General features: G+C 37.6%; 8 protein-coding genes and 1 non-coding gene across 13 annotated transcripts; 4 read left to right on the top strand and 5 right to left on the bottom strand.

The window, feature by feature from the left end:
• Window positions 1-164: 164 nt before the first annotated feature.
• Window positions 165-3,569, top strand: LOC106389961. Its single transcript, XM_013830318.3, has 8 exons — window positions 165-661; window positions 794-1,111; window positions 1,194-2,377; window positions 2,467-2,733; window positions 2,805-2,885; window positions 2,983-3,094; window positions 3,172-3,238; window positions 3,388-3,569. The coding sequence occupies exons 1-8, from the start codon at window positions 592-594 to the stop codon at window positions 3,401-3,403; spliced, it is 2,115 nt and encodes a 704-aa protein (XP_013685772.2). The 5' UTR covers window positions 165-591; the 3' UTR covers window positions 3,404-3,569.
• On the bottom strand, window positions 323-394 carry TRNAP-AGG. The gene has a single exon. It is a non-coding gene; the product is annotated as a tRNA-Pro (tRNA).
• Window positions 3,530-5,059, bottom strand: LOC106392296 (U1 small nuclear ribonucleoprotein C-like). Its single transcript, XM_013833108.3, has 5 exons — window positions 4,884-5,059; window positions 4,746-4,788; window positions 4,418-4,459; window positions 4,111-4,327; window positions 3,530-3,943 (listed from the first exon to the last, which is right to left on the bottom strand). The coding sequence occupies exons 1-5, from the start codon at window positions 4,889-4,891 to the stop codon at window positions 3,690-3,692; spliced, it is 564 nt and encodes a 187-aa protein (XP_013688562.1). The 5' UTR covers window positions 4,892-5,059; the 3' UTR covers window positions 3,530-3,689.
• On the top strand, window positions 5,060-7,846 carry LOC106392293 (mitochondrial substrate carrier family protein ucpB). Of its 5 annotated transcripts, XM_048769582.1 has the most exons (10): window positions 5,061-5,156; window positions 5,250-5,378; window positions 5,534-5,595; window positions 5,912-6,148; window positions 6,222-6,383; window positions 6,454-6,503; window positions 6,585-6,717; window positions 6,807-6,844; window positions 6,935-7,067; window positions 7,504-7,846. In XM_048769582.1, exons 1-9 carry the CDS (start codon window positions 5,117-5,119, stop codon window positions 7,029-7,031), a joined length of 948 nt encoding a protein of 315 aa, XP_048625539.1. In that variant the 5' UTR covers window positions 5,061-5,116; the 3' UTR covers window positions 7,032-7,067; window positions 7,504-7,846. The 5 variants fall into 5 exon arrangements, 4 of the variants coding, with proteins under 4 accessions (XP_048625539.1, XP_013688558.1, XP_022566072.1 ...); XR_002661460.2 differs by lacking the exon at window positions 7,504-7,846 and having other exon boundaries at window positions 5,060-5,156; window positions 6,602-6,717; XM_013833104.3 differs by lacking the exon at window positions 7,504-7,846 and having other exon boundaries at window positions 6,935-7,269.
• A 431-nt stretch (window positions 7,847-8,277) lies between these two features.
• Window positions 8,278-10,969, top strand: LOC106392290 (RNA-binding protein BRN1). Its single transcript, XM_013833102.3, has 9 exons — window positions 8,278-8,643; window positions 8,772-8,854; window positions 9,371-9,422; window positions 9,500-9,625; window positions 9,719-9,798; window positions 9,880-10,059; window positions 10,140-10,428; window positions 10,496-10,639; window positions 10,721-10,969. The coding sequence occupies exons 1-9, from the start codon at window positions 8,475-8,477 to the stop codon at window positions 10,852-10,854; spliced, it is 1,257 nt and encodes a 418-aa protein (XP_013688556.1). The 5' UTR covers window positions 8,278-8,474; the 3' UTR covers window positions 10,855-10,969.
• A 44-nt stretch (window positions 10,970-11,013) lies between these two features.
• LOC106392289 (rho GTPase-activating protein 2) lies at window positions 11,014-13,496 on the bottom strand. Its single transcript, XM_013833101.3, has 4 exons — window positions 12,883-13,496; window positions 12,264-12,384; window positions 11,823-12,173; window positions 11,014-11,748 (listed from the first exon to the last, which is right to left on the bottom strand). Exons 1-4 carry the CDS (start codon window positions 13,224-13,226, stop codon window positions 11,305-11,307), a joined length of 1,260 nt encoding a protein of 419 aa, XP_013688555.1. The 5' UTR covers window positions 13,227-13,496; the 3' UTR covers window positions 11,014-11,304.
• A 1,147-nt stretch (window positions 13,497-14,643) lies between these two features.
• LOC106392284 (nodulin homeobox) lies at window positions 14,644-19,364 on the top strand. Its single transcript, XM_048769581.1, has 14 exons — window positions 14,644-15,014; window positions 15,108-15,266; window positions 15,370-15,453; window positions 15,618-15,746; window positions 15,858-16,076; window positions 16,174-16,305; window positions 16,393-16,485; window positions 16,562-16,717; window positions 16,801-17,089; window positions 17,166-17,303; window positions 17,386-17,455; window positions 17,596-17,662; window positions 17,798-18,315; window positions 18,652-19,364. Exons 1-14 carry the CDS (start codon window positions 14,865-14,867, stop codon window positions 19,097-19,099), a joined length of 2,652 nt encoding a protein of 883 aa, XP_048625538.1. The 5' UTR covers window positions 14,644-14,864; the 3' UTR covers window positions 19,100-19,364.
• A 162-nt stretch (window positions 19,365-19,526) lies between these two features.
• LOC106392287 (probable 2-oxoglutarate-dependent dioxygenase AOP1) lies at window positions 19,527-21,149 on the bottom strand. The gene is made up of 3 exons (XM_013833099.3): window positions 20,658-21,149; window positions 19,967-20,297; window positions 19,527-19,889 (listed from the first exon to the last, which is right to left on the bottom strand). Exons 1-3 carry the CDS (start codon window positions 21,041-21,043, stop codon window positions 19,641-19,643), a joined length of 966 nt encoding a protein of 321 aa, XP_013688553.1. The 5' UTR covers window positions 21,044-21,149; the 3' UTR covers window positions 19,527-19,640.
• Window positions 21,150-21,710: 561 nt separating this feature from the next.
• LOC106392286 (probable 2-oxoglutarate-dependent dioxygenase AOP1) lies at window positions 21,711-23,363 on the bottom strand. Its single transcript, XM_013833098.3, has 3 exons — window positions 22,847-23,363; window positions 22,168-22,498; window positions 21,711-22,085 (listed from the first exon to the last, which is right to left on the bottom strand). The coding sequence occupies exons 1-3, from the start codon at window positions 23,230-23,232 to the stop codon at window positions 21,807-21,809; spliced, it is 996 nt and encodes a 331-aa protein (XP_013688552.1). The 5' UTR covers window positions 23,233-23,363; the 3' UTR covers window positions 21,711-21,806.
• Between the last annotated feature and the right edge of the window lie 2,189 nt (window positions 23,364-25,552).

Genomic DNA, 25,552 nt, shown 5'->3' with positions numbered 1-25,552 from the left:
CTCTGACTTATGGATAAACCGTAAGATTCTCAAATATTCGATCTTGCTTATAAATTGTAATTAGGTGGAACTACATTAGATATACATCATAATCTATAAAAATGTTATATATTGTAAGATTCTTGGCCAATTTTCTTACCAAGAAAAGAAAAACCGAGATGAATCGAATAAGTAGTTTTGTTTCCTTCTAGAAGGCATACATAAAACGTGTTTACTCCTTTTTGTGGAATATAGCTGAAGATTTAAAGGGAAAACGATATAGCTGAAGAGAATATGGTGAACAAGACAAAGAGAAGCAAAATAAATAGACGAATGAAAAAGAGGGGCGTTCCGAGAATTGAACTCGGGACCTCTCGCACCCTAAGCAAGAATCATACCACTAGACCAAACGCCCTTTGTGTTCGTTCTGTTACATTTTACTTATTAAATTAAAACTTTATTTTCAAAACCATTCGACATAGCCCTGGACTCGTCTCTCTCCCGCCCAATGTCCCCCCCCCTCACTATCGTCAATGGAATCTCTAGGGCTTCTTCTCGGTCACTAGCTCTAGGGCGATTATAGCGATTCGATTTCTCGAAATTCGAGTTTCGATGGCGAACGACAGCGACGCTGAAGCTTACGCCTCCGATTCGAAGTCTCCTTCAGCTTCTTCGGATCACAGTGAGTTTTTTGCGATTACGAACGATCTTATCTTCATTTCGCCTTACGAATTTCGAAATAACTGTAGCTTTGAGGTGTGGTAGATTCAATTTGACGGATGAACAAAACTTCCCCTTTTCCGAATTGTCTTAGGGTTTGAGGTTAATGAGATTCACGATACAGAGCCGATTGATGATGATGATGATGATAATGATGATGATGATCTCTCCTTAGTTGAAAATCTATTCAACGATACGGAGCTCGTAGGTGACGGAGAAACACTGGACCACGAATTTGGCGGTTTTGATCAAGTGGTGGATGATAGCGAGGATGACGGAGGAGGAGGAGGAGGAGGAGGTAAAGGAAGTGTCGATTCCTCTAAGCAGCAATGTTTGCTGGAGAGAAGAAGCATTAAAGCTGGAGATATGCTCTTGGAGTCTGATGGATCTAATGATCAAGAATGTCACACAGGTAGAAACGAATCTGATCCTCTTCTGGTGCAAATGGATCTCTCTGATGAAGTCTTATTTTATCTTTTTTTTTTTATTTTAAGGGAAACAAGAATCGAACTGTGATGTCGTTACTGATAGTCATGGTCAAGGGCTGGATTATTTGGATTCTCAGGAACCAGGAGAGGCAACACAAGCGGAAGCTCTTGGTTTTGTGGACCAACTTTTGATGGACAAAGATCTGAACTTGTCACCACCAGTGAGTCTCACGGAAACTAGTCTGAGAAGGAAGTCGCCTCCTTTCTCAGGTGCTAAAGGACGTCAGTCTCTGGCCAAGAGAATCAAGACCATGAGTCCAACCAAGAAAATGAGTGTCTTTGATTGGGACTGTGAGGATCAGTGTGATGTGAGTGGCCCTCAAAACTCTCCGGTCAATGGTGCAAAAGTTACATTCTTCAAGAAAAGAGAAGCTCCTGCTCCTGTTAAAGATGATGATCCGTGTGAGGATAGAAACGTCTCAACTCCTCCCACTAAAAGATATATGCAGAAAGATTCTGCTAAACATAACAAGATGGATGCTCAGTTGCAGGAAAAAGCGTCAAAGGAGCATTCTGAACCTGAGGAAGATTTTGTTGATGTCGGTATTAACACTCAGATAGCTGCTGAAGCAATGAGTGCTTTACTGTTTGCTCCCTGCACTATAGAAGAAGCTAGTGAATCAGAAACGAGGGTTCAAGCCTGTAATCTCTCCGGAAGGAACAATGATACCATTGAGGGTAGTGCTCTAAACAAGAAGAGAAACTCTAAGAAGAAGAGGAAATTTACTATGAAAGAGAGAACCGGTACAAACCCCTATGCTGTAGCATGTCTTCTCAACTCATGTGAATGGAGGCATCCCAGGGCCAAAAGATCACGTCTCATCCAAACGCATCACGTCCCACGTAGGAAATCTTGGGGTGCTAGCTCGTCTAAAGACAGAAGCGAAACCAACACTCTGTCAGGTAGGTTAGTAGTATCATTAAGTGGGACAAGACAAGCCTCTTCTTGCCAATCAGGTGTCGATTTGGATGTTCTAAACCATGCATCTCCAAAGAAAATATACGGCAGAAGCTCTCGTGATAAAGATTTTCCTAGGCCATTTCTTCCGAAGGAGATCAAAAGGCTTGGAGGATCAGGAAAGGTGGGTGACTTTAAGTGGAAAGACTTGAGGAGACGAAGAAACTTGGCACATGTTCGAGTATTATTCAGCCATAATCTGGATGATGAAACAATCAAGCAGCAGCAGAAGGTTTAATTCCAATTCCTCATTTTTATCATATTTGACAAGAGTTAAGTATACCATATTAGTTATCAAGAATTCCCTTTCTTCTTCCATAGATTATGGGCCGACTGGGAATTTCTCAGGCATCTTCCTCGGCAGAATCAACACATTTCATAGCAGAAAGGTTTTGTCGGACAAGGAATATGTTGGAAGCCATAGCCCTTGGTAAACCTGTTGTTACACCTCTATGGCTGGAGAGCTGTGGACAAACAAGATGCTTGTTAGATGAGAAGAATTACATCTTAAGGGATAACAAAACGGAGAAAGACGGGTTCTGCTTGCTAACATCCTTGGCCCGTGCAAAGCATCATCCCCTTCTTAAGGTCACAATCTATCTCAACTGAAATTTATCCTCAGAGCTTCACTAACACTCTTTGCTCACTTTTATTCATAGGGGTTAAAAGTCTGCATCACTCCTAACATTAAACCGGATAGAGGTATGATTGCTCACTTAGTGAAGTTGACTCAAGGGCAGGTAAGAACAATTGACTTCCGTTGAGTGATTTTGTTTTATAGACAGACATCTTGGCACTTCTTCAGAATAGTTACGAGTTCATTTTATCATTTATCAGGTCGTGGAGATAAGTGAAATAATTGCTGCAGAGGATAGAGAAATTCCAGATGATCTATTGATTATTTCTTGCGAAGACGATAGAAAATTATGCCTTCCTTTCATTGATCAAGGTAACCTACCTCTGCGAATTTAGCACTATGAAGTCACACTAAGAAACAGAACTTTTAACTTGTGTTTTGTAATGTAGGAGCTGAGATCTACACCGCAGAGCTTTTGCTGAATGGAATCGTGATTCAGAAACTGAATTATGCCAGGTTTGGAACTCTTCTTATATATCACAGGTCACTACATTCTGATATTTATAATCCTAGTTTGTGTGACGACGAATCCATTTTAATAGATGGTAGAAAGTGGTCACATGCCACAAATCTCCTTAAAACTCTTTGTTTCTGTGTTGCTGCAGGCATCGTCTCTTCTAAAAGGAACAAAAGAAACACAAAGTTTGCAGCAACACGGATATATTGGTTGGTGCAAGCAATGAAGTCATTTTATCAAAATCTTTTTTAAACCTGACTGTTTATTATAAGAGACCTTTCATCATTCTATGGAAATAAGAATCTAGTACATAATATTAAGCAATTCACATACAATATTTCTAAACGTCTTCACATGGATTAAGATTAGAAAAAGGTAAAACAAAACTGTGTTAAACAAGAGCGGTGAGCATTTTTTGGCAGGAGAAAAATAACTCATCAGACCTACAGTCTACTCATTGCTTTCAGGAGATTCAGCACCAGGGTTCGGATTGTTGAAGCCAACACTTGGTGGAGCAGCAGCTGGATTTGTATGATAAGGAGGCGGAGGAGGAAGTCCATTGTAATTGGGAGGTGGTGCACCACCTTGACCTGGTATTTGAGCCAATCCTGGCGGCCTAAGCATACCGTTTTGTGGAGGTGGTGGTGGTAGAGGAGCGCCAGGCGGTGCCATCATCTGTGGTACTCCTGGAGGAGGCATGTAACCTGTAAAGGTACAATATTATCACAAGTCAATTAAACAATAAACAACTGAATGCAATGACTTATGATACATCACACAAGTGACAACCGAATCTCAGATTGATCAAAGTGTAAATCCGTGCACCAACCAAGCAGGTTATAACTTTATAATTCTAGTAAACAGACATTACCTTGACCAGGCATCATGGGTCTAGGGAGAACAGGAGGTCGCATCCCCATAGGCATAGGCATCATAGGAAGGCGAGGTCTAGCAAGCATATGCTGATTAAACACAGCACCAACCTGATTGTACGCTGCAGCTTGGCCAAGATGCTCTTTAATCCTCTGATCAATCAGACTTTGCGTTTGCTGTTCCTCAAATTGCTGATAGTATGTTCTCACATTCGCCTGAAACATCATCATAACTCTTAAACTTAAAACAGAGGTAACAATACAAAGCATATACTTAAAACATTGTGGACTCCTTATGTATTAAACCTTGTGTTTGTAACCAGAATTGTGCTGCTTCCTCACGGATGGCTGAAACAAAAGAGAAAACATATAAACACATGAGTGATAGATGATAACAACTCAAAAACATCAAAAAAGAAAACAATAGGCAAGTAAACTAAGTCAAGCCAAAAGCAAGAATCGAACGAATGTTTTTAAATCTAAAACCTAACTGACAATACAACTAATGTTAAGTTCATTAGCTGCCTATAACTAAATTAAAACCTAACGGAGATTAATTTCAATACAACTAGATTAAGTTCATCAACAACGGCGACGCATAAGCAAAGAGAGAAAAAAAGGAAGGAAGACTTACGGAGTCGTGGGTGAGATAAGTGTCGCAATAATCACAGTAATACCTGCCAAAAATCAATATTAAGCAAAATAAACCTAATATCGAACTACATATGTATCACACTGTAAGGCTAATAATAAAGATCTAGAAACCCTATACCTCGGCATCGTGAGAGACAGCAGCAGCGAGAGGAAAAAGACGACAGTGCAAAGCGTCGGCTTTTTCCTTGTCTTAAAAAGGATGAATTTTCATCCAACGGTTTAGATTGGTTTATAACATCTAACGGTTATTAATAACCGGAGAAGTATCTTTATTAGAACGACGTCGTTTCGCACGACGCATATTTAAAAAAAAAAAAACAAAGGGGACACACCATTTCCTAGAAAGGAACAATGATCGGAGATATCTCCCCGCCGGTTGCTTCAATCCCAGGTTCGTCGGATCCTTTTGCTTTTGATCTCTCTATGTGTTTCATGTTAAATATCGTGAATCGAGATTTCATCGCGGGAAGATATGTATGTGTAGTGGTTGTTGAAGGAAACGCGCAAGCGATGAATCCGAAGAATCTTCTTCCGCCGCTATCGACGGTGGCGACTCACTTCGGCACTAGCGGATTGTCCGTCGCGTTGGCTACTGGCGTCACTCATCCACTCGGTTAGACTCCTCATTGCCTTTTTTTCTTCACTTCGTATGAATCCAATTATTGAAAATGTGATCAACGTTGGGTCTACTAATACCGGTTCAATCCGGTTAAGGGATGAGATTGCTCTTCAATCATTTACTCTATCTTTAAATGTTTGCTTTGGCAGATGTATTGAAAGTAAGGTTGCAGATGCAGCATGTGGGCCAAAGAGGCCCTCTACTCGGAATGGTAATACTCCCTCCCTTTCGATTTAATTGTCTGCAGGGAAAATTTTTTGTGTGTTTAAAAATTTTAATGCAAAATTTATTAATAAGATTCTCCACTTTATTTTTCTATTGGTTGAAATATGATGATGTGTATAGGTAACTGTGTTTTTATTTTGGAAATATACAAAATCATATGTTTTCTTAATCTGCGTGCATAAAACTAAAACGACAATTAAAATGAAACGGAGGGAGTATATTGTTCTAATGAAATAAGTAATGACCTCTCTTGATGTTGTTATTGGGGTTGTTAGATTAATTCTTTAAATGTTGTTTTTCAGACAGGAATCTTTCTTCAACTAATGAAGCAGGAAGGGCCTAGGTCTTTATACTTGGGTTTAACTCCTGCTCTCACTAGATCAGTACTCTACGGTGGTCTCAGATTAGGATTATACGAACCAACCAAGGTTTGTTTTGATTGGGCGTTTGAGTCTACCAACGTCTTGGTGAAGATAGCATCTGGCGCGTTTGCAGGGGCGGTTTCCACTGCATTAACCAACCCGGTTGAAGTTGTCAAGGTAGATGAAATCATGAAACCTTATAGTATTGGTTTTAAAAGACGCGTAAGCAACGGTTTGTCTTTCTGTTTAGATTAGGTTGCAGATGAATCCAAACGCGGTTCCCATTGCGGAGGTGAGGGAGATGGTTTCTAAAGAAGGTATAGGAGCTTTATGGAAAGGAGTTGGTCCTGCCATGGTTAGGGCTGCTGCATTAACTGCCTCACAGCTTGCGACATACGACGAAACCAAGCGGGTCATTTTCTAAGACTTTACTATGCTGTTTTCTAACATTTCCAGCTTCTAAAGTTTATTGTGAATTGCAGATTCTGGTAAAACGGAGTTCTTTGGAAGAAGGGTTTCAGCTTCATTTGTGGTAAAACCATTAACCAATTCAATTGTTATATTCGGAGATAATGTACATAAACTAACTTAGTCTAGCACTTGATGAATGAAGCTCAAGTGTGGTTGCAGGTGTAGTAAGCACTCTGATAACCGCGCCCATAGACATGATTAAAACCCGCGTGATGTTGCAGCAAAACTCTGGAAGCGTCAGAATCTATAGGAACGGGTTTCATTGCGGTTACAAGGTAATGTAATATTGGTCCCTTCTTTTTATACATTACAGGATTTGCGTGCGTTGGAGTTTAATGTTCTGTATCTCTGTATCATCCTTCAGGTTATTCGCAAAGAAGGCCCTCTGGCACTTTACAAAGGGTTAGAAAAAAAGAATCATTTTCTTGAGGATAATATAGTTAAAACAATTCTTATTAAAATATATACATTATTGTTTTTTCATTGACACAGAGGCTTTGCGATTTTTGCACGGCTGGGGCCACAAACGATGATCACGTTCATACTCTGCGAGAAGCTAAGATCACTAGCTGGACTTCACAAAATGTAGCCACTGACCAGCTCGTGCCATGCCTGTCCGGTTCCAGCTAAGTTCTACTCCAATCATTTTTTTTCACCACCAAAAGTTTTATTGATCATTTATTTGTTCCAAAACTTTTATTATAAAGAAAGGTACGTCCACGCTGGATGTGAATTATGTTTTTTTTTTTCTTGATTAGTGTGGATAGACATTGAATTGAAATGCAATTATCCAACTACGTAGTGGTTATGTTGAAATCATTTCTATATTGCAAAGTGTGCGTCACTCTAATAATACTAGTCTCTATCATGAAGAATACAATTTTGTGTTTATAATTGAATATTAACTAATTTTTTTTCTTTGAGCAACTGAATATTAACTAATTATCCAACTAATTATGGTGGAAGTTGGTTTTTAACTTTTTATTTTATTTTTTGGGGAAGAATAGAACATGCACGTTAAAAACTTGTAGGGTCATAACGTAAAAGGTGAATGAATTCAGGGGTCTATTTGTTGGAAATAGAAGAAAAAATTTGTAATTTTGTGGCGTGGAGAAAGGAACAAGTTGGAGCAGCTCGAGTCTCTTGTTTTCGGGTCGCGTTGGTGGCGCGACAGCCTGTCATGCTTATGTTTTGCCCCTGAGTTCACGATTTATTCACGGTTTTACCATTCTGAGTATTTTCTCTCAAGACAATGACCTGTCAGTTGTGCTCCTCTTGCATTATTTTTGACATCTACGGTCAAACTCTTTCCGATATAGTTCAAAAACATTTTACTCGGAAACTTTTAAAATGTTATTTGAATATCGGATATTTTATTTATATTATTAAAAGTTTTCGATATTATTATTTTAGCATCATAAGTGATAAATAGTAACTGGCTGTTTCAATGAATAAATATAACACTAGTTGATAAACAATATTAATGATTTATATATTTAAAATAATCAATATTGTTTTCTCTTGTTAATTTTACAAAAAAGTTAATTATGTGGTCAACTAATCATATTAAACAGAATCACCCACCAACCAAACTACAAGTTTGACTATATTTCGAAATAAGAAAAAAAAATAAAGAGAACCACAAGAACGGCGCGGGTAAAACGGGAGGGTAATTATGTAAATTCGATTGCATTACCACAAGGAGACAAAACAATCCGAAGTGTTCCGTGGCATCATAAAGCTCTTTCGCCTTCCCTTTTGTACAGCTGTAGTGGCAACTTCCGTAATTTAATCGTAACAGAAAGGGCGAATTTTGTCAGCATTTAATTTATTTCCAACTTCTCAATTTTCCACCAGTTTTTTTTTTTCCTCCTTCATTTTGAGAATAAATAAACTTTGGAAACAAAAATTTTCAGAGAGGAGAGAAGGAGAAGACGACGAAGACAGGTAGGGAGAGAGAGAGAGAGAGAGAGAGGGGGACGACCGTTTTTGTCAACAGAGAGGCAAAAGAAGGAGAGACGGAGACACAACAATGGCGGAAGGAAAGGAGGAGAAGCAGAACGGAGAAGAGAGCGTTAAGGTTTTCGTCGGACAAATACCGAGACACATGTCGGAATCTCAGCTCCTTGCATTGTTTCAAGAGTTCGCTGTCGTCGACGAGGTCAACATCATCAAGGACAAGATCACACGCGCCTCTCGAGGTTTCTCTTTCTTCTTTTTGGTTTAAGAAGTTTTCAATTCGAGAATGTGATTCCTCGAGATTTATTTGAATTTTCGAAAGCCTAATTTAATTTTGTAAATATATATATTTTTTTTCTATGGATATTAGGATGCTGTTTTGTGCAATGTCCGTCGCGAGAGGAAGCAGATAAGCTGGTCAATAATTGCCATAACAAGAAGACATTACCTGGTGTATGTTTTTTTTATTTCTTACTCTTTTTTTTTTTTTTTTTTTTTTAAATTTCTTCAGATGCTTGAATTTGATTGATGATGTTCTGTAGTTTACATTTATTTCAGAGTCAGGTTTTAGAATCTCAGAAGAATTTCATTTTTTTTTAATACACTGCATTGTACTTCTTTTTGGTTTTCTGTTTAATTCCAGAATAGGCAATTTGTGATTTGTGTAATACATGTTTACTATCTGTGTTTAGGTGAAGGTCAATTTTCCTTTTATCAAATCAGAATCGAATCTCTCGATCTTATGAGATTGTTTCGAAAATGATGTCTTCAAACCCAAGAAACTCTCACATCAATGCAAATTATCTAGAAATTAGACCAATGAACTCGCTTAAAACAATAACAACAGTTCTGACAAACAAATGCAACCCCTGTGTGTGTGTGTGTTTTCCAAGCTGTGACATGGTTAAATTCGGTTTCTTTTCATATGTTTGACAAACAAATTTGACTTGCTTTTTATATGTTTCACAGGCAGCTAGTCTATTGCAAGTAAAGTATGCAGATGGCGAATTGGAAAGGCTAGGTACCATCTCTTGTTTTAACTGCTTATAAGTAATTGTTGTATCAGCAATTGATGGATGTATTGTACTGTGTTTCTAGAACACAAGCTTTTTGTTGGTATGCTTCCAAAGAGCGTCTCCGAAGCTGAACTTCTATCGTTATTCTCCAAGTATGGTACCATAAAGGATCTACAGATTCTTAGAGGCGCTCAGCAAACAAGCAAAGGTTTTAACTTCATTCTCTGTGTTCTACTAATCTTTGGTTTTTCCATTTGCCAAAGTTTTGATCACGTTTTTTTTTTTTTTTTTTTTTTGCTAGGCTGTGCTTTTCTCAAGTATGAGACAAAAGAACAAGCTGTTTCCGCCATGGATGCCATCAATGGAAAACACAAAATGGAGGTGATTGTCAACACTCTTCACCTTTTCCCCCACCTCTAGTGTAACAGTTTCATCATTTTTGTTTGTTTGCTTTCTTCTTAGGGTTCAACCGTTCCTTTAGTTGTCAAATGGGCAGACACAGAAAGAGAGAGACACACAAGAAGACTCCAAAAGGCTCAGTCCGACATGGCTAGATTATCCAACGCTGATCCAACAAACCCTTCATTGTTTGGAGCATTGCCAATGAGTTATACTCCACCATATAACGGTTATGGTTATCATGTAAAGCAAAAAAAGCCTAAAGCTATATAACATTTGCTTCGTTTAAGCTATATAAAAATCCTCCTTTCTTATTTACACAGCAAGCTCCTGGAACTTATGGTTACATGCTACCACCGATTCAGAACCAAGGTAATCACAACGCCTTGCAAAGAGCCTCACCTGACTCTATCCCACCTCGCTTGGCCCGGAGAAACTTTCCTTACATGGGCTCTGGTTATCCTCCTGTACGAGGTCTTCCTTATCCACTGTCTTATCCTAGAGGGATCATGAGTCCTCGCCTTCTAAGTAACTCTCCTGGTTCTATATCTCCTGTCATTGCACACAGCAGCGGGTCAGCAACACCTTTGAGTTCCATTGTTCAAACCGAAGGTTAGTGTTGGTTCTTTAGCTTCTCTCATTCCTTTAGATTTGAAACATTAAGTTTGGTTCTTTTTAGGTCCGGAAGGTGCGAATCTGTTTATCTATAACATACCTCGTGAGTTTGGGGACCAAGACCTCTCCGCTGCGTTTCAGCCTTTCGGTATTGTTCTGAGCGCTAAGGTTTTTGTAGACAAAGCCACTGGTGCAAGCAAGTGTTTTGGTAAGCTCTCTCTTTGTTTGGTTCTTGCTACTCTCATTGTAAAAGGTAAGAGTGAATGCATCTTCTTGTTGTTGGTTGCAGGTTTTGTTAGTTATGACTCACAAGCAGCAGCTCAGAAAGCTATTAACATGATGAATGGTTGCCATTTAGGCGGTAAGAAACTGAAAGTCCAGCTTAAGAGAGACAACAACAACAATGGCCAGCATAATAGTTAAAAACTCTAAGCCATCCTCATGCAAATAACAATTTGTAATTTATGTGCATTATTGAAATTTATGTAAACATTTTATGATTTATTAACATTAAAATTCATTCAAATTTTTCTCTTTACTTTTATTGATGTTTTGATGTTGGTCTTTAGAAGAAAGATTCACTGTTTCAAATGAAATAAGTAAAGTGAGAGATCATATTATCTTTGCTACAACAAACCAAACAGCAAAACACACACAGACAAACACAAACATGGAGCAAGGACTACAACAACAGTCAACAAACAGGTTCAGCCCATGCTGAACCCTAATCAGACTCAGCACCAACAATCTCTAAAGACCCTAACAAAGTGGACAATAATCTCTGTATTGATTTACAGACACAACCGGTTCTTGTTTGCTCTATCTGCAGCAGATTAGGCATGACAAAATGTGATGGTTACCTAAAGTGTTGAATTAGACGGTCATAGATTCATCTTGGTCGCTTGTGCTTGAGCCAGAAGTGTTGTTTTTGTTGTCTGTGAATGATACCACTGGAGAGCATTTCGGGCTTAAGTCTTCAGACATACTGGTGTCTGAAACTCTAGCATTGTTGTTGAGCTGACTCAAGAAGCAGTCCTCTATCAAGCTTAGTGATCCAATATCATTTACATCTTGTTTTTCTTGTTCTTCTTCTCCTACTCCGGATTCTGAATCTGTGCCTTGTGATTCACAGCTAACTTCCATATCTTGTGCATTGTCAGACTCAGAATCAGTTTGGGAATCTGATGAATGGGAAGGTGAATACCCTTCTGATCCACTTGTCGTTCCTTCCCGTTCAGCTAGTGTTCTGGTGATGAGGGTCTTAAGCAAGTTCATCACTTGGACAGCATGCATAAGAGCAGTTAATGGATCTGTCATCTAAGAGTTATACAAACACAAGAGTCAGTATGTAATATTAAAAAAAAAACAAGGTCATGTTTAACTCTTCTTACCTGAGTCATATTAGGAGCAAAAACCATGGCGATATTCCTCGCATTCATCTTATTCAACTCCTCTTCCTCAACAACATCAGCCATAAGATCAACAGCCCAACTCAGCAAAGCAGACTCAGTAGGCTTCAGCTGCTTTATAAGCTCAACAGAATCTTCCTCGGTGTTGCAGTTAAGAACCTCCTCAGGAGAAAGACCATCAAGCACTCCACAAGGCAACTCTCTAAACCAAGCTTTGATAAGAGCACCCAAGCAATGCACATCGATGTTCTCAGGGACAACGCCTCTGTTGAGTTGGTCTCTCACATGCTCCTCTTGACTGTTCTCAGGGTTTATCCTAAAGATCCCTTCAGCCTATTTATTTAATCCACACAACAAAGATAAACAAAAATGAGAACATGTGAGAGTATAAATCTTGATTTGGTTTTGTTGCAGTGTCCTTACCTTGAGACCTTGTTGAGAGTATAGTCTCTGCTGCATTAGTAATAGAATAGTTGGGACACTGTTTCCTTTGTTGTCATAAGAACATTGCATTGACTCCGCAGAGACACCAAACACACTCACACTGCATTAATGTTGTAAAGATGTCAATGTTCTAAAAATCGGTTTAAGCGTGCACCTAGACAGCAAATCATTCATATCCAATTTTTTTTTTTGTTACAATTTGATTTATGCAACTCAAATCGGTTTAAACAGTTATAATAGATTAAAATTGATCTACATTGGTTTAAATCAATCTAAATTAGTTTAAATTTGCTGAATCAAACAATAATGTTAATAAAAATCTATAAAATTGTCTAATTTCTTTTTGTACATCTAATATAATTAAATCCAAAAACTAAAATATCTAACATAAATATTATTTTTACATATATTTTATAATTCGTTGACATCTTGCCTGAATCCTGAATAATCTGTCTAGTGGCTATTACTTTACAAATCAACTAGTTACTTGCCTACAGTTTTATTGAACATTGACAGATGTAATTAAGAAGCATTGATTAAGCTAATTACACACGCATAATTACAGATCAAGTTTCAAAGTCTCTGAAGCATTTTATACCTTGCACTAGGGACACGACATGGGATCTCGACTTGAAGCTCGTGCGGGAGACCGAGGAAGCCACGGAATCTATCGAACGTCACGTGAGTGATGTGTCGGACGTTTGTTGGCCATCCGATCTCCATGTGATGAACGGAGGAGATCCCTCCTCCTCCTACGACGTCGTCTTGCTGGTTATTGTCGACGCGGCAGGATATTACGGATTTACGGAGAGCTGTTAGTAGAAACTCAACTACAGAGAGTTGCTGCTGGTTCTGCTCCTCCACGGTGGATTTGGTCTTCCCTCCTACTTTTCCTCCGCCGCAGCCAACGGTGGATTTAGTCACCATCACAAGCCCCGTCATTGGTTAGAGAAGAAGAAGGAGACAAAAGGATGTAGTAGAGACAAAGATTGCGGCTCGGACAATGAAGAATCTCTCTCTCCGGACTGTGTGTTTCTTCTTCTCTCTCTCTCTTTGGAAGAAGAAGAGTAAGTTTGATTTTGAAGTTCTCGAAAAGGTTTTTCTATCTTTATTTTATTGGATATTAATAATATTTATTTTTGGTTGAGATTTGTCTTTTTGAATTTCTGTCTTTTTTTTGGTTGGATTCGAAACCCAACGGCCACTCGTTTTCAAATTTCTCTCCCTCTTGGAGGAGGAGACTGCTATGCTTTTATTATGTAATGTTTGGCTTTTAATGTGAATCACGTTTTTACCCTGAGAGGTTTTGTAATATCTACCATAGTGCCACTCTATGTGTTACCTGGTTTGTTCCTAGTTTTCTTTTTCTGGCTAAACTACATCTCATTATCCCATATACAAGATTTTTGATTTCAACGAAGATTTTAACCACAAAGACAATGAAGTACCATCTAGTATCACCTATGATCACTCAAAGAATATCTGCGTTATCTAATCGACCATTGTTGACCTTCTTTAAAGTCTTCGTATTGCACCTCTTTTTATTTGATGAAAAAAAAAATTATAATCGACCATCGATGAATTATTATACCATTGTGACTTGTGAGAACATATTTGTTCTATGAAAAAATGAATCGTCTCTTAAACTTTAAAATATAGAAATATTTGAAAATAATTGATAATATATCGAGCTTAAATGTAACAAATCCAATCCGAATAACATAACCAGTGATCGCTGGATGATATGAGAGAAATCATGGTCAACTGACGCCACACTAAAAATGAATCCTCCCTTAAACCTTAAAGGCTAGAAATATCTGAGAATGATTGATTATACATCGAACCTAAATGTAACAAATCCAATCCAAACAACATAACCATTGCCGCATGATCCGAGACAAGTCCATGGATCAACTAGTGCCAGCCACACTAAAAAGCAAACATGCTTCTTGTTCACCGAAGTGAAGCCGAAAGAGGAGGAGCAAACACAACACCTCATAAAAGAGAAAGAAAAGGGAACAACAGTATACTGGTGCTAAAGGGGGTTTGTCCAAAACAAAGACTGCCGTAAAAAAAACTGTTATTACACCAAGAGCCGAGAGTGGTTAAATTCTTGGTTGTTGACATTACTAGAGATTTTTTTTTATGACAAAACTGATTTTTATTTCACTAAATAAACTCTCTAAAGCAAAAGTGTCAACAATAGATGATAACAGTCAACAACGTTACCTTAAGAAATTGGGCCAGATTGAAAAATCATTTGGGCTTCGATAAAACGTTAAAAAAAAAAAAAAATCATCACGTGTTCCCTCACGTGATTGTCTTCCTCGTCGTCTCGACATTTGTAAGCAAAAAAAATGGTTATTAGGGTTTGAAATTGAAATCGTCGCTGGGGGCAAAAAAAATAATCAGATTAAGCCCGCCGCTGACAAAGAGAGCGAGAGACGACGCAGTGTCACTACATCCACTAATTGACCTCCCTCTTCATTCAATTTTACCCTTTTACCCTCCGCTTCAAATTCAATTCTCAATTCATCCTCCCTCGCCTGCTAATTTCATCTCTTCAGTGACTGTTGAGTCATGAGTGGGTTGCTGGAGCCTAATCAAGTGGTTGCAGCTGTGAAAGGCTTGCATTGGCGAACCTCTCTGGAGATTCACAAGCTTCTTAAGGATAACGAAGACTTATGTATTACTTACAACGATGGAGAAGAAGGTGCAGAACCAGAAAAGGTGAAAACTTTTCCTTTTGGGTTTTGTTTTTTTTTTTTGTTGTTTTTGTTTGTTTTGGAAGTGAAGTGTTGATTTTTGAGTTGTTGGATTCAGATAGATGTAGAGAAACTGGTGGGGATGTTGCCTCTTCACCTCTTGTCAGTGTTTATATCTTCTGATGAGGAAGACGGGAAGCTTAGGTATTTGTTGTCTGGGATCAGACTGTTGAATACGTTTTGCGACTTAACGTCTCGTCATCCTAGATTGGACCAGGTTTGATCTTTTGTGTTCTTGTAAAAAAGAATTGGGATTTTATGTCTTGCCTATGGAGAAGTAATTAGAAAAAAAAAAATGCATGTTTGTATTATTGTGATAGGTGTTGCTTGATGATGTGGTATTAACAGCTCAGATGCTTGATCTTGTGATCTTTACCATGGTAGCTCTCGGCGGTAATAGGAAGGTATAATACTCTCTCTGTGTCTGATAGATTATGTCGAAATTAATTGTTATTATCTCGAGGGAGGGTGTTGGAGTATAGATCTATGGGACATATAAGGGACTTGTGCCACTACAATGGTTTTAAATTGAAAGCGTATGAAACTTAACAGGGTCTCTTCCTTGTAGGAAAGCTGGAAATCAGATTATGACTCATTGATAGAAGCTACAATGGTGGCTTCTACTCTTCACCTGATGCACGGGTTCATCTCTCCTAACTCCCAAGATCTTGTTATAGTCTTGCTTGCCCACCCTAAGGTATGACCTTTTACCATGAGGTGTCCTTGAAATGCCAATATATGGAAAGATCACGCTTGTGCTTTGAGATATTGGGATTCATTTGATCTGATTGTTATGTTTCTCATCTAGGTTGATGTGTTTATAGACGCTGCTTTTGGAGCGGTTCATAATGTTGTGAGATCTTTAAGAGCGAAGTTGCTGCATCGGCAAGCCGACCAACCGAAGAAGCTAGGTGCTAATTCTGTAGGGGCCGTTAACGCACACTGCCAACAAGCTGAAGCTGCTTTGCAGTTCCTTCACTCTCTATGCCAACACAAACTGTTTAGAGACCGTGTCGCTAAAAACCAGGTTTCTCTACTGCCTGACTCTTTAACCGCTATGATAGATTAATAATGTTTGGGAGAGTGATTCTCAGAATTAGGTTTTATGGTATTATTCTTTTCAGGAGCTATGTGGAAAAGGTGGTGTTCTTATGCTAGCTCAGTCCATACTATCACTATATATAACTCCTGAATGGGTTGGAGCAGCCGTAATAATAGCTTCCATATCTAGAATAAATGCAAAAGCCCTCTCACTTGTAAGTTTTGTTGTAACTTAGCATAGTTGTTTCCTCTATTTACTACTGTCTGTAAGTCTCATACCAAAAGTTTTATGTTTCGTGCAGTTGCACCATTTGTTTGAGGCGGAAAGTGTCTCATTCCTTGACGAGGTTGAGCGTTCAGGAAGCTTGCATTTAGCCCAAACTGTTGCCTCAAAGGTTAGTCCTAATAAGGGTTCTGTTTAAACAGTGGAGTAGTGTTGACTTATCTAATGATGTTATATCTGTAATCTAGGTTCTTGAATTAATGAGGCTTGGCCTTTCTAGAGCCTCCAAGGCTAGTACTCCTCCTCATGAGTATCCAATGGGTTTTGTGCTACTTAACGCTATGCGCTTGGCTGACGTGTTCTCGGATGACTCACATTTTCGACGTTTTTTCACCAAACATTTTGTAAGTATTTGTTGAATTACTCCCCTTGCCTTTGCTTTATCTGTGATTTTAATGTGTGAGGGATGTTAAATCTTAATCTACAGACAATGGTTCTCAGCGCAGTGTTTTGTCTCCCTCATGGAGATTTCTTGTCAATGTTGTGCTCTTCTGATCTTTCTTCAAGGGAAGACGATGCAACGCTTGACTACGATCTGTTTACCTCATCTGGATGGGTTCTAAGTGCATTCTCATCTCCTGGTGAATTGGCCGTTCCTCAGTTCAAGCTTAATTTTCAAAATAACCTCACCATGTCTTCATACGCTCATCAAAGAACGTCCTTGATTGTTAAAATCATGGCTAATCTTCACTGCTTCGTTCCCGAAGTCTGCACAGGTGAATTTTTAAATAACCTCACCATGTGCTTGTACCTTTGTTTCTCACTATGTGGATTTGCTGTTGAAACCTGCAGAAGATGACAGGAACCGTTTCATTCAAACGTTTGTGAGTGGATTGCGAAAGGATCCCACAAGCATACTGGTTAATCTATTACCAAGCTCTACATATACTCCGAAGGCTCAGAGAGGCACTAGTGTTTGCAAAAACATAAGTGTGTACCCCTTTATCCCCACACATTCTTGTTACACATCGTTTTGTTGATTTCATTGTGATGGATGTTTGTATTTTTGTAGGTTCTCTGTTGCATCACGCAGAGTTCTTGATCCCTAATGCACTCAATGTCGAAGATTTAATGATTTTGAGGTGAATGAACCTCTCTCAGTCATTCTACGTTTCACCTTGAAGACAATATTGAAGAAGATTTCTATAGTTCTTGAGCGGTGCTGTTTTGTATTGATATATATATATATATATATATTTTTTTGGGATGCTGTCGTCTGCAGGGTGTTCTGTCAACAGTTGGAGCCGCTAATCCGTTCTGAGTTTGAGGAAAGTCAGGCTGAGGTGAAGGTGAAAAGCTACTTACTCTCTTGTACATTGTTGTTACTTGTTACAATTGTATGCATTTGTTTATGAGCATCTGTTTATTTAAACTGATACAAGTAACTGCAACGACATTTTACTCTTGTCGATCATATGTTCTAGGACAATCAAGGTGCGGGAGGGAGTTCATCTGGCAAGCAGCTGGGGAAAGAGCCTCTGAATCTCAACAACGACGAAGCTTCAGAGGATTCTGATGTCCGAGCGGAAGGTGCCGCGACAAAGCAAGGCGTGAACAAGGAGGAGATGGAAACAGCTGAACGGTCCAAAGAAAGCGACAATCTCGAAACCAGCGGTTCAGAAACAAGCTCTAACAGAGGAGGGAAAGGTCTGGTTGATCAGGCTGAAGATGGAGATTTGGCTCGCACTTTCACCAAGCGGCTTAAAGTGAGCGCTTCCTCTGGAGAGGTGAAGGAGGATGAGAGAGCCGAAGCTTCTCTTTTATTGGAGAAACAGAGGACCAAAAGGAAGCGGAGTATAATGAGTGATGATCAGATGGCGATGATGGAGAAGGCGCTTGTTGATGAGCCTGATATGCAGCGGAACTCGGCTTGGATACGGACATGGGCTGATAAACTCAGCTTGCAGGGTCCTGAGGTTACATCTGCACAGCTGAAGAACTGGTACCTGCTTCTATCTCTCTCTCTCTAGCTATCACTATGTCTCAATCTTACATTTTTACTACCTCTGTTTCACAAAGATAGAATTTTGACTGTTTTCGTACATATTAATAAAACACATTAAATCGCTATAATAAATGTATTATCTTCTGTAATTTTGAATTTTTAATAACGTTGCATCCCAATAATAATTCAATAAAGTCGATTAATTTTCCTGAAGTTTAAAACTTTTTCAATGAAAACACAAAAAATTATTTTCGTGAAACAATTTTTTTTTCTAAAACATCTATTTTAATGGAACTGAGGGGGTAGTTTTTTTGTTGTTGTTGTTGTTGTCAGGCTGAATAACAGAAAAGCAAAGCTAGCTCGAGCAGCAAGCAAGCAAGGGCCATCACGTGATAACAATAGCTCAGGGGATTTACCAGAGAGTCCCGGAGATGAAAACACTTGGCAGCAGCAGCAGCAGAAACCAACAACACCATTTGCAGATAAAGCTTCTGCATCATCGTCAGAAGGGCTGAAGCGTGGGCAGCAAGTGATGCTTGTGGACGAGAGAGGAGTCGAGGTCGGTAAAGGAACGGTTTTGAAAACGGACGGTGAGTGGTACGGTTTAAGCCTGGAGACGAGACAGGTTTGCGTGGTTGATGTGATGGAGCTTAGTGGGTTATATGATTATAGCAAGATGAGCATCCCTTATGGGTCTGATGATGTTGGGAGGACTTTTGGAGAAGCTAACTCGAGGTTTGGTGTTATGAGAGTGGCTTGGGATATGAGCAAGCTTCAGTAACAGACTCGGTTTGCATTGAGATATCTGACCAGTAGGTTTTTTTTTATGTTCTTACCTGTTGTTTAGACTTTAGAGCTTTCTCTTTTGGTCTTAACCCGAAAGATTCTCTGTTTTTAGGAACTCTGTCTCCCTCTCGCTCTCTGGTTGTTAACAAGTAAAGGTTGAGACTTTGAGAGCAAATAACTGAAAATAAGTATAACAGTGGGAAGAGTTGACTCTTTTCTTCTTTAGTTGACTTTAATGCTATTTAAAGTACATTTCTTAATTTTAACAAGTAACCTTAGACAATGAAGTTCATAATGACTAGTGATTATTTGGAAATAGCACTTACTAAAAGTGTTTCTAGTCTTTCATAAATTACATAAGTAATTAATTAGAGTTTTTTTTTCAGAAATTGATTTGTTTTTGAACTATATAATTAAATATATGCATGTGATAACATATCAAATTACAGAAAACATGAAAAGAAAAAGGAACAAAACCTATACCATATAATGTGAAGTCAATTACATTCATTATTGTGAATAAAAGTTTAAATGTTTTAGAGAGCACAAAAAGCATGGAGAGTAGATTCAACTCTGCTACCTGCTTCCGAGTGAAAGAAGTTAAGGAAATCCATATATTCAAAGGGTTTGAACATACGAGGATGTTCTTCGTCGACAACCTCTTCAGGTGAATCTATGATAACTCCTGATTTTGGAACAGAGAACATTGCAGTCGAATACCTTGTCTTCTTTGCCACCATCAAGACTCGGTGGTATGGAGAATACAATCTACCATTCAAAAGTGCCTGCAACATCGATCAACAAACAAATGAGTATTGTTTTAAATAGTGTGTGCATGTGTGTGAAGTTTGAAGGAACTTACACATAGAGAATCTCCAACCATAATGATGAAAGAATGTTGAGATGGTTTCACTTTGATCCATTGTCCATCTTTGGTCATAATTTCCAAACCATCAACTTCATACTGATGAAGTATGGTGATGATGTTCTTGTCCGTATGAGAACGTAAACCTAGCTTTGCCTCTTCTACATCTTCATCAGGAGGTGCTGTGTACTTCATCATTCGAAAGAGATAGTTTGTAGAATTTAGATGCTCGTCAAGGTACTTCTCTACTCCAAAACTCTCCATTATCATTCTTCTCACCATTACATCCAGTTCCACTAGTTGCTCCGAGAACTTGTGCATCATCTCACTATTTCAAGAATGTTTCAAACGGAAATGATCAACCAAAATGTTATTCATAGACAAAAAAAATACTCCCTCCATTTTAAAAAGGTTAAAATATATATTTAGAGTTCCCCCAAAGAAAAAAAGAGTTCTCTTACATATTAATAAAATATATCAAATTATTATTATAATTTTATAAATATATTTATTTTCTGATTAACTATTTTTCATGTTAAAATTCAATAAATAAAATTAAATTTTTAGAAATTTACAATTTATCATTATCACTTGATAAAAATATATGAAAAATGTAAAAATATATCTTTAGAAACAATTTTTTAAAACATAGATTAAAATTACTAAGCCCAAAAAGTTAAAGTCATACCTAATACTCTTGTTTCCATGATCAGGCCATAGCAGTTGAATGAAGTCGTTGACTTTCTCTGCAACATTAGCATCTTCAATCCCTAAACTCTGGTAAAGATTGTGACTTAGATACCCATGAAAGGGTTTGGAAGACACGTTTCTCTGTTTGGTCTGAACCGGCAAATCGAAAAGCTTTTCCATGGCTTCATAAACAGACTTGTCAAGCTCTATGTTTGACACTTTGTCAACGTATGCTTGGAAACAGCCGTAGTCTTCTAACGCTTTACGCACATCAGCCTTCACTTTATCCCACTTTGAGGTTCCTGGTGTTAAGTTCTGGTCGGAGAAATCTATGACTGGGAGCTGGAGAGATTCAGAAAAAGGAAGAAGAGAGTCTGTATCCATTTTTTTCTTAATTCTCAGAAGTTTGGTGGTGTTTCGCTTTCTTGATTTTAGCCTGAATACCAAACTTTTTTCTTTTTACGGAATCGAGTTCTATAACTAGTAGTTAGAATGTGATTACAGATGCTAGCTTGAATTAGCTGTTATGCTAGTTGTTTATTAATTAAATAATTTTGTAATAAATGCGTTTGTTGAGAGTGACGACCACAATTAATAACAACTGTAACGCTGCTGCTTGCATGTGTATGTATTGAATACGTGTGTTATACACTTATTCGTTGAATGATTAAAAAATTAATTAGAGTCTAGAGTTTGTCTAATTTTTTTTCTTGATAATGCATACACAGTTGGTCTCTCTCTCAGTTTTCTTGTAATATAGTTTCATGTAAAGGTTTTGAAACATCTGATGTATATATTTTAGCAAAAAAAAAAACATTTGATGTATATATAAATATAATTGACGGGGATATAAATTGCATATACAGAAAACACGTGTTAATTCTATAACAAGCCAAGACATTATTATGCTATGCACACCAGCACCCATGTTTATATATGTTTCACAACTCAATCGAAGTTACTAGTTATGCGTGTGCATGCCAACGAAATCTCCAGAATATCGTCACTTTTGCTTACATATGAAGGATTGTCCTTGAACAAGACGGTCTAGTAGAGTTAATGTACCCATGTGATAACATATCAAATTACAAAAACATGAAAAGAAATAGGAGCAAAACCTAAACCATAAAATGTAAAGTCATTACATTCATTGTTGTGAATAAAAGTTTAAAATGTTACAGAGAGCACAGAAAGCATGGAGAGCAGATTCAGCTTTACGACCAGCTTCCGAGTGAAAGAAGTTAATGAATTCATTATACTCAAAGGGTATGAACATACGAGGATGCTCTTCGTCGACAAGTTCTTCAGGTGAATCTATGATAACTCCTGGTTTAGGAACAGAGAACATTGCAGACGAATACCTTGTCTTATTTGCCGTCATCAAGACTCGGTGACGTGGAGAATACAATCTACCATTAGAAAGTGCCTGCAGTGACATCAACATTTTAGATGATCATTACCGTCTTAAATAGTGTTTGTGTGTGTGTGTGAAGTTTCGAAGAGCTTACACAGAGAAAATCTCCAACCATGATGATGAAACAATGTTGAGATGGTTTCACTTTGATCCATTTTTCGTCTTTGGTCTTAATTTCCAAACCATCAACTTCATATTGATGAAGTATTGTAGTAATGCTCTTGTCGGTATGAGAAAGTAAACCTAGCTTTGTCTCTTCTACATCGTCATCAGGAGCTGATGTATACTTCATCAATCGAAGAACATAATATGTAGAGTTCAGATGTTCGTCAAGGTACTTCTCTATCCCAAAACTCTCCATTATCATTCTTCTCGCCATCACATCCAGTTCCACTGATCGCTCTGAGAACTTGTGCATCGTCTCACTATTTCAAGAATGTATCAAACGCAAATATGTTTTTATTTCATTTTTTCTAAATGTCGCCCAAGAATAAAATTTTATTACATTCTTACAAAAAAAAAAATTAAAAATTATGTGTGTTTTTATGATTTCAATTCAAATTTTTTTTATCTCTTTTATATCTTATTAAATTAAAAATAATAAATGTTATAAAATTATAATAATCAGAATTATAATAATCAAAAGGAAAAACTGAAAAATTTAACTGTTTTTTAATTTGCTTGATTTTTCTTATAACTATATCAATTTAAAGCACAGATGGAGTAGTTATAGTTTCAAACCTTTTTTTTTTGGACAACATAAAGTTTCATACCTAATACTCTTGTTTCCATGATCAGGCCATAGCTGTTGAGTAAAATAGTTAACTTTCTCAGCATCATTAGCTTCTTCTATCCCTAAACTCTGGTAAAGATTGTGACTTAGATACCCATGAAGGGGTTTAGAAGACACGTTTCTCTGTTTGGTCTGAACCGGCAAATCGAATAGCTCTTCCATGGCTTCAAAAACAGGCTTGTTAAGCTCAATGTTTGACACTTTGTCAACGTATGCTTGGAAACAACCGTAGTCTTCTAACGCTTTACGGACATCATCCTTCACTTCATCCCACTTTGAGGTTCCTGGTGCTAAGTTCTGATCGGAGAAATCTATGACTGGGAGCTCAAGAGATTCAGAGAGAGGAAGAAGAGAGTCTGAATCCATTTTTTCTTGATTCTTAGAACTTTGGTGGTGTTTTGCTTTCTTGATTTTGGCCTTAATACCAACTCTTTTTCCTTTTGTGGAATTGGGTTCTATAGCTAGTAGTTAGTAGGGCGTTTACGCATGCTGGCTTGATTTAGCTGTTATGCATAGTTAGTTGTATATTAATAAAATAGTTATGTAATAAATGCGTTTGTTGAGAGTAACGACCACAATTAATAACAATCATAACTTTTTTTATTTGAATTTAGATATATCTATCGCTTATTTTTTTACATATAGTATTTTTACCGGTTGAATCGGCATATTTTTTGAAACCCTGTAACTTTTCTTCAGCAAGGCTTGGACAGAATAGCAGAGCAAGTACACACGTTATTGATTCAAAAGAAGTTCATATTCAAGCGGAGTGCAGACGATATAACTAGTAAATATGGTTCCGTATGTATACGTGTGTGTTATTCCTTTATACATTGAATGATTAATTTTTTTTAAACTAAACTATACAGTTTGTCTATTTTTTTCCTGATAATGCATACGCAGTTAGTCTCTCTCTTTTTTTCTTGTAATATAGTTTCATGTAAAGGTTTTCAAACATCTGATATGTATAAATAATTGACCCAGATACATCATTGCATATACCGAAAAAAAAAACAGCGTAAATCACCTTCATTTGGAGAGGTAATCGGAGAGTAAAACACCTCTGGTTTATCATGCCCTGACTTTCTTGCTCAAAATCATTTAACATTCTTAAGATGTCTAATTAAAGATTTAAACTATCATGTCAAGACATATATATGTATCAAAGTATCAAAAAAAAATCAAAAGAAAAAATCAATGGAAAATTCAAATTCAAATTCACTTTCCCTTTATTTGTTTATTATTTTGAGTTTTATAAGTAAAGTAGAAAACTAGCAATGGAAATAATGTTATGACAGTTCGGAAATCTCGGTCTTCATTAGCAACACTGGCCAGGCGGCCACTATATTTTCAACATGGACTAATCTTTCTAGCTGCACAAAGTATAATAGTTAAAATGTTGGGTTCAATTACCCCAAAAAGAAGAAGTAGAAAGTTCTTGGAATTAAATTCATGCAATTTCATTGTTTGTCTACATTCTATGATTTGTTTTATCAAAGCTTTAAGAACTCCCTCTGATTACAAACACTACCCTCTAAAAAAAAACTACCCACTAAAAAAACTTCTATTTCTATTCGTAACCAACAAAGCATGAAACGAAAATCAGACGTGTGACCTAACAAATATATAATATCATTTACGAATATCTTTAATATATGCCTAAGTGAAAAAAAAATCAAAATCCTAATTTCATTTAGTCTCAACAACAGTCAACAGTACACAATGTACAATGTTGATAGTTTTCTGTCTTTTTCTAAAGCGGTACATAAGATTTGAATATCGCACACATGCGTGGGTTATAGTCTAGTTAAAAACAAATTAAAGCTAATTATCAGTCAAAAACTGTCACTGAAGCAGAGGCTAGATCCTCATTCCAAGCCCATTGCTATTTCGTCTCCTCCCCTTTAATAGCGGAGGGGCTGGCAGTGCGCGAAGCAATATCGCTATGCATAGAGAAGGGCCATCGGCATGTGCACTTAGAAACAGACTCGATCAACCTCGTTAAAGCTCTCACGACTGGGCCTCCAGCAATTGAAATTTACGGAATTGTGGAAGATATCACTTGTCTGTCTGCTGCTTTTGATTCGATTTCCTTTTTTTGGATCCCACGCAATAGGAATAGGGATGCTGATGCTCTTGCTAAGCAAGCCCTTCATAATGAATCTCTTGTAATGTCTCCCTTAAACATTGGGTTTTAATTTTAATGGAAGTCTGTGTTACAAAAAAAAAAAAAAAAGCTAATAATCAGTCAAAAACGTCATTTGGTATTGTGTCCTTTGAAGACCAAAACATAGAATCGTAATGATGATTATCTAACAATGTCCAAGTTTATTCATCAATCATCGACTTCAACCTCCAATCTTCTACCCAAATGCTCAAGTGGATCCAGCCAAGAATTTTGCTTTAACAATGAGCCTTGCTCCTTTTTCTCTTCATTATTGCTTTTCTTGATAAAAACAAATCACTAGCCTCAGAATTCAAGTGGTGATAATCGCAAGGAATCACTTTTACACTGTACATGAATGGCTCACGACCTCACGTGCTTAGTTAGTTAATTAGCTAAGAAGGTATATGAACATCATTATTGATGGTTTTTCAGTTAGTCCATCATCATTAGAAGAATGAAAATAATATAAATGTAGGAGATAGAATGAGATGAGTGACATGAGTCTCTCAAGTGAAACGC

The sequence above is a fragment of the Brassica napus genome, chromosome C9 (assembly GCF_020379485.1).
Source record: "Brassica napus cultivar Da-Ae chromosome C9, Da-Ae, whole genome shotgun sequence".
Taxonomy (NCBI): Eukaryota; Viridiplantae; Streptophyta; class Magnoliopsida; order Brassicales; family Brassicaceae; genus Brassica; species Brassica napus.
Note: the sequence above shows the minus strand (reverse complement) of the source record. Positions and strands in the feature narration are given on the sequence as shown.

Bases quoted from the DNA above. Each gene is read 5' to 3' on its own strand.
- LOC106392289 (XM_013833101.3), bottom strand. From the start codon at position 13,226: ATGACGGGGCTTGTGATGGTGACTAAATCCACCGTTGGCTGCGGCGGA. The intron at 12,385-12,882 runs GTATAAAATGCT...ACATTAATGCAG, and splicing joins TGTCGTGTCCCTAGTGCAAG to TGTGAGTGTGTTTGGTGTCT. The intron at 12,174-12,263 runs GTAAGGACACTG...TTAAATAAATAG, and splicing joins ACTCTCAACAAGGTCTCAAG to GCTGAAGGGATCTTTAGGAT.
- LOC106389961 (XM_013830318.3), top strand. From the start codon at position 592: ATGGCGAACGACAGCGACGCTGAAGCTTACGCCTCCGATTCGAAGTCT. The intron at 1,112-1,193 runs GTAGAAACGAAT...TTTTATTTTAAG, and splicing joins TGATCAAGAATGTCACACAG to GGAAACAAGAATCGAACTGT. The intron at 2,886-2,982 runs GTAAGAACAATT...ATCATTTATCAG, and splicing joins TGAAGTTGACTCAAGGGCAG to GTCGTGGAGATAAGTGAAAT.
- LOC106392284 (XM_048769581.1), top strand. From the start codon at position 14,865: ATGAGTGGGTTGCTGGAGCCTAATCAAGTGGTTGCAGCTGTGAAAGGC. The intron at 16,306-16,392 runs GTAAGTTTTGTT...TGTTTCGTGCAG, and splicing joins ATGCAAAAGCCCTCTCACTT to TTGCACCATTTGTTTGAGGC. The intron at 17,090-17,165 runs GTGAATTTTTAA...TGAAACCTGCAG, and splicing joins CGTTCCCGAAGTCTGCACAG to AAGATGACAGGAACCGTTTC.
- LOC106392296 (XM_013833108.3), bottom strand. The intron at 4,328-4,417 runs GTTTAATACATA...ATGATGTTTCAG, and splicing joins ATTCTGGTTACAAACACAAG to GCGAATGTGAGAACATACTA. The intron at 3,944-4,110 runs GTAATGTCTGTT...GTACCTTTACAG, and splicing joins ACCCATGATGCCTGGTCAAG to GTTACATGCCTCCTCCAGGA.
- LOC106392293 (XM_022710351.1), top strand. From the start codon at position 5,117: ATGATCGGAGATATCTCCCCGCCGGTTGCTTCAATCCCAGGTTCGTCG. The intron at 5,379-5,533 runs GTTAGACTCCTC...TTGCTTTGGCAG, and splicing joins TGGCGTCACTCATCCACTCG to ATGTATTGAAAGTAAGGTTG. The intron at 6,504-6,584 runs GTAAAACCATTA...TGATGAATGAAG, and splicing joins GGGTTTCAGCTTCATTTGTG to CTCAAGTGTGGTTGCAGGTG.
- LOC106392290 (XM_013833102.3), top strand. From the start codon at position 8,475: ATGGCGGAAGGAAAGGAGGAGAAGCAGAACGGAGAAGAGAGCGTTAAG. The intron at 8,644-8,771 runs GTTTCTCTTTCT...TATGGATATTAG, and splicing joins GATCACACGCGCCTCTCGAG to GATGCTGTTTTGTGCAATGT. The intron at 9,799-9,879 runs GTGATTGTCAAC...CTTTCTTCTTAG, and splicing joins ATGGAAAACACAAAATGGAG to GGTTCAACCGTTCCTTTAGT.
- LOC106392286 (XM_013833098.3), bottom strand. From the start codon at position 23,232: ATGGATTCAGACTCTCTTCTTCCTCTCTCTGAATCTCTTGAGCTCCCA. The intron at 22,499-22,846 runs GTATGAAACTTT...TTCTTGAAATAG, and splicing joins CATGGAAACAAGAGTATTAG to TGAGACGATGCACAAGTTCT. The intron at 22,086-22,167 runs GTAAGCTCTTCG...ATGTCACTGCAG, and splicing joins TGGTTGGAGATTTTCTCTGT to GCACTTTCTAATGGTAGATT.
- LOC106392287 (XM_013833099.3), bottom strand. From the start codon at position 21,043: ATGGATACAGACTCTCTTCTTCCTTTTTCTGAATCTCTCCAGCTCCCA. The intron at 20,298-20,657 runs GTATGACTTTAA...TTCTTGAAATAG, and splicing joins CATGGAAACAAGAGTATTAG to TGAGATGATGCACAAGTTCT. The intron at 19,890-19,966 runs GTAAGTTCCTTC...TCGATGTTGCAG, and splicing joins TGGTTGGAGATTCTCTATGT to GCACTTTTGAATGGTAGATT.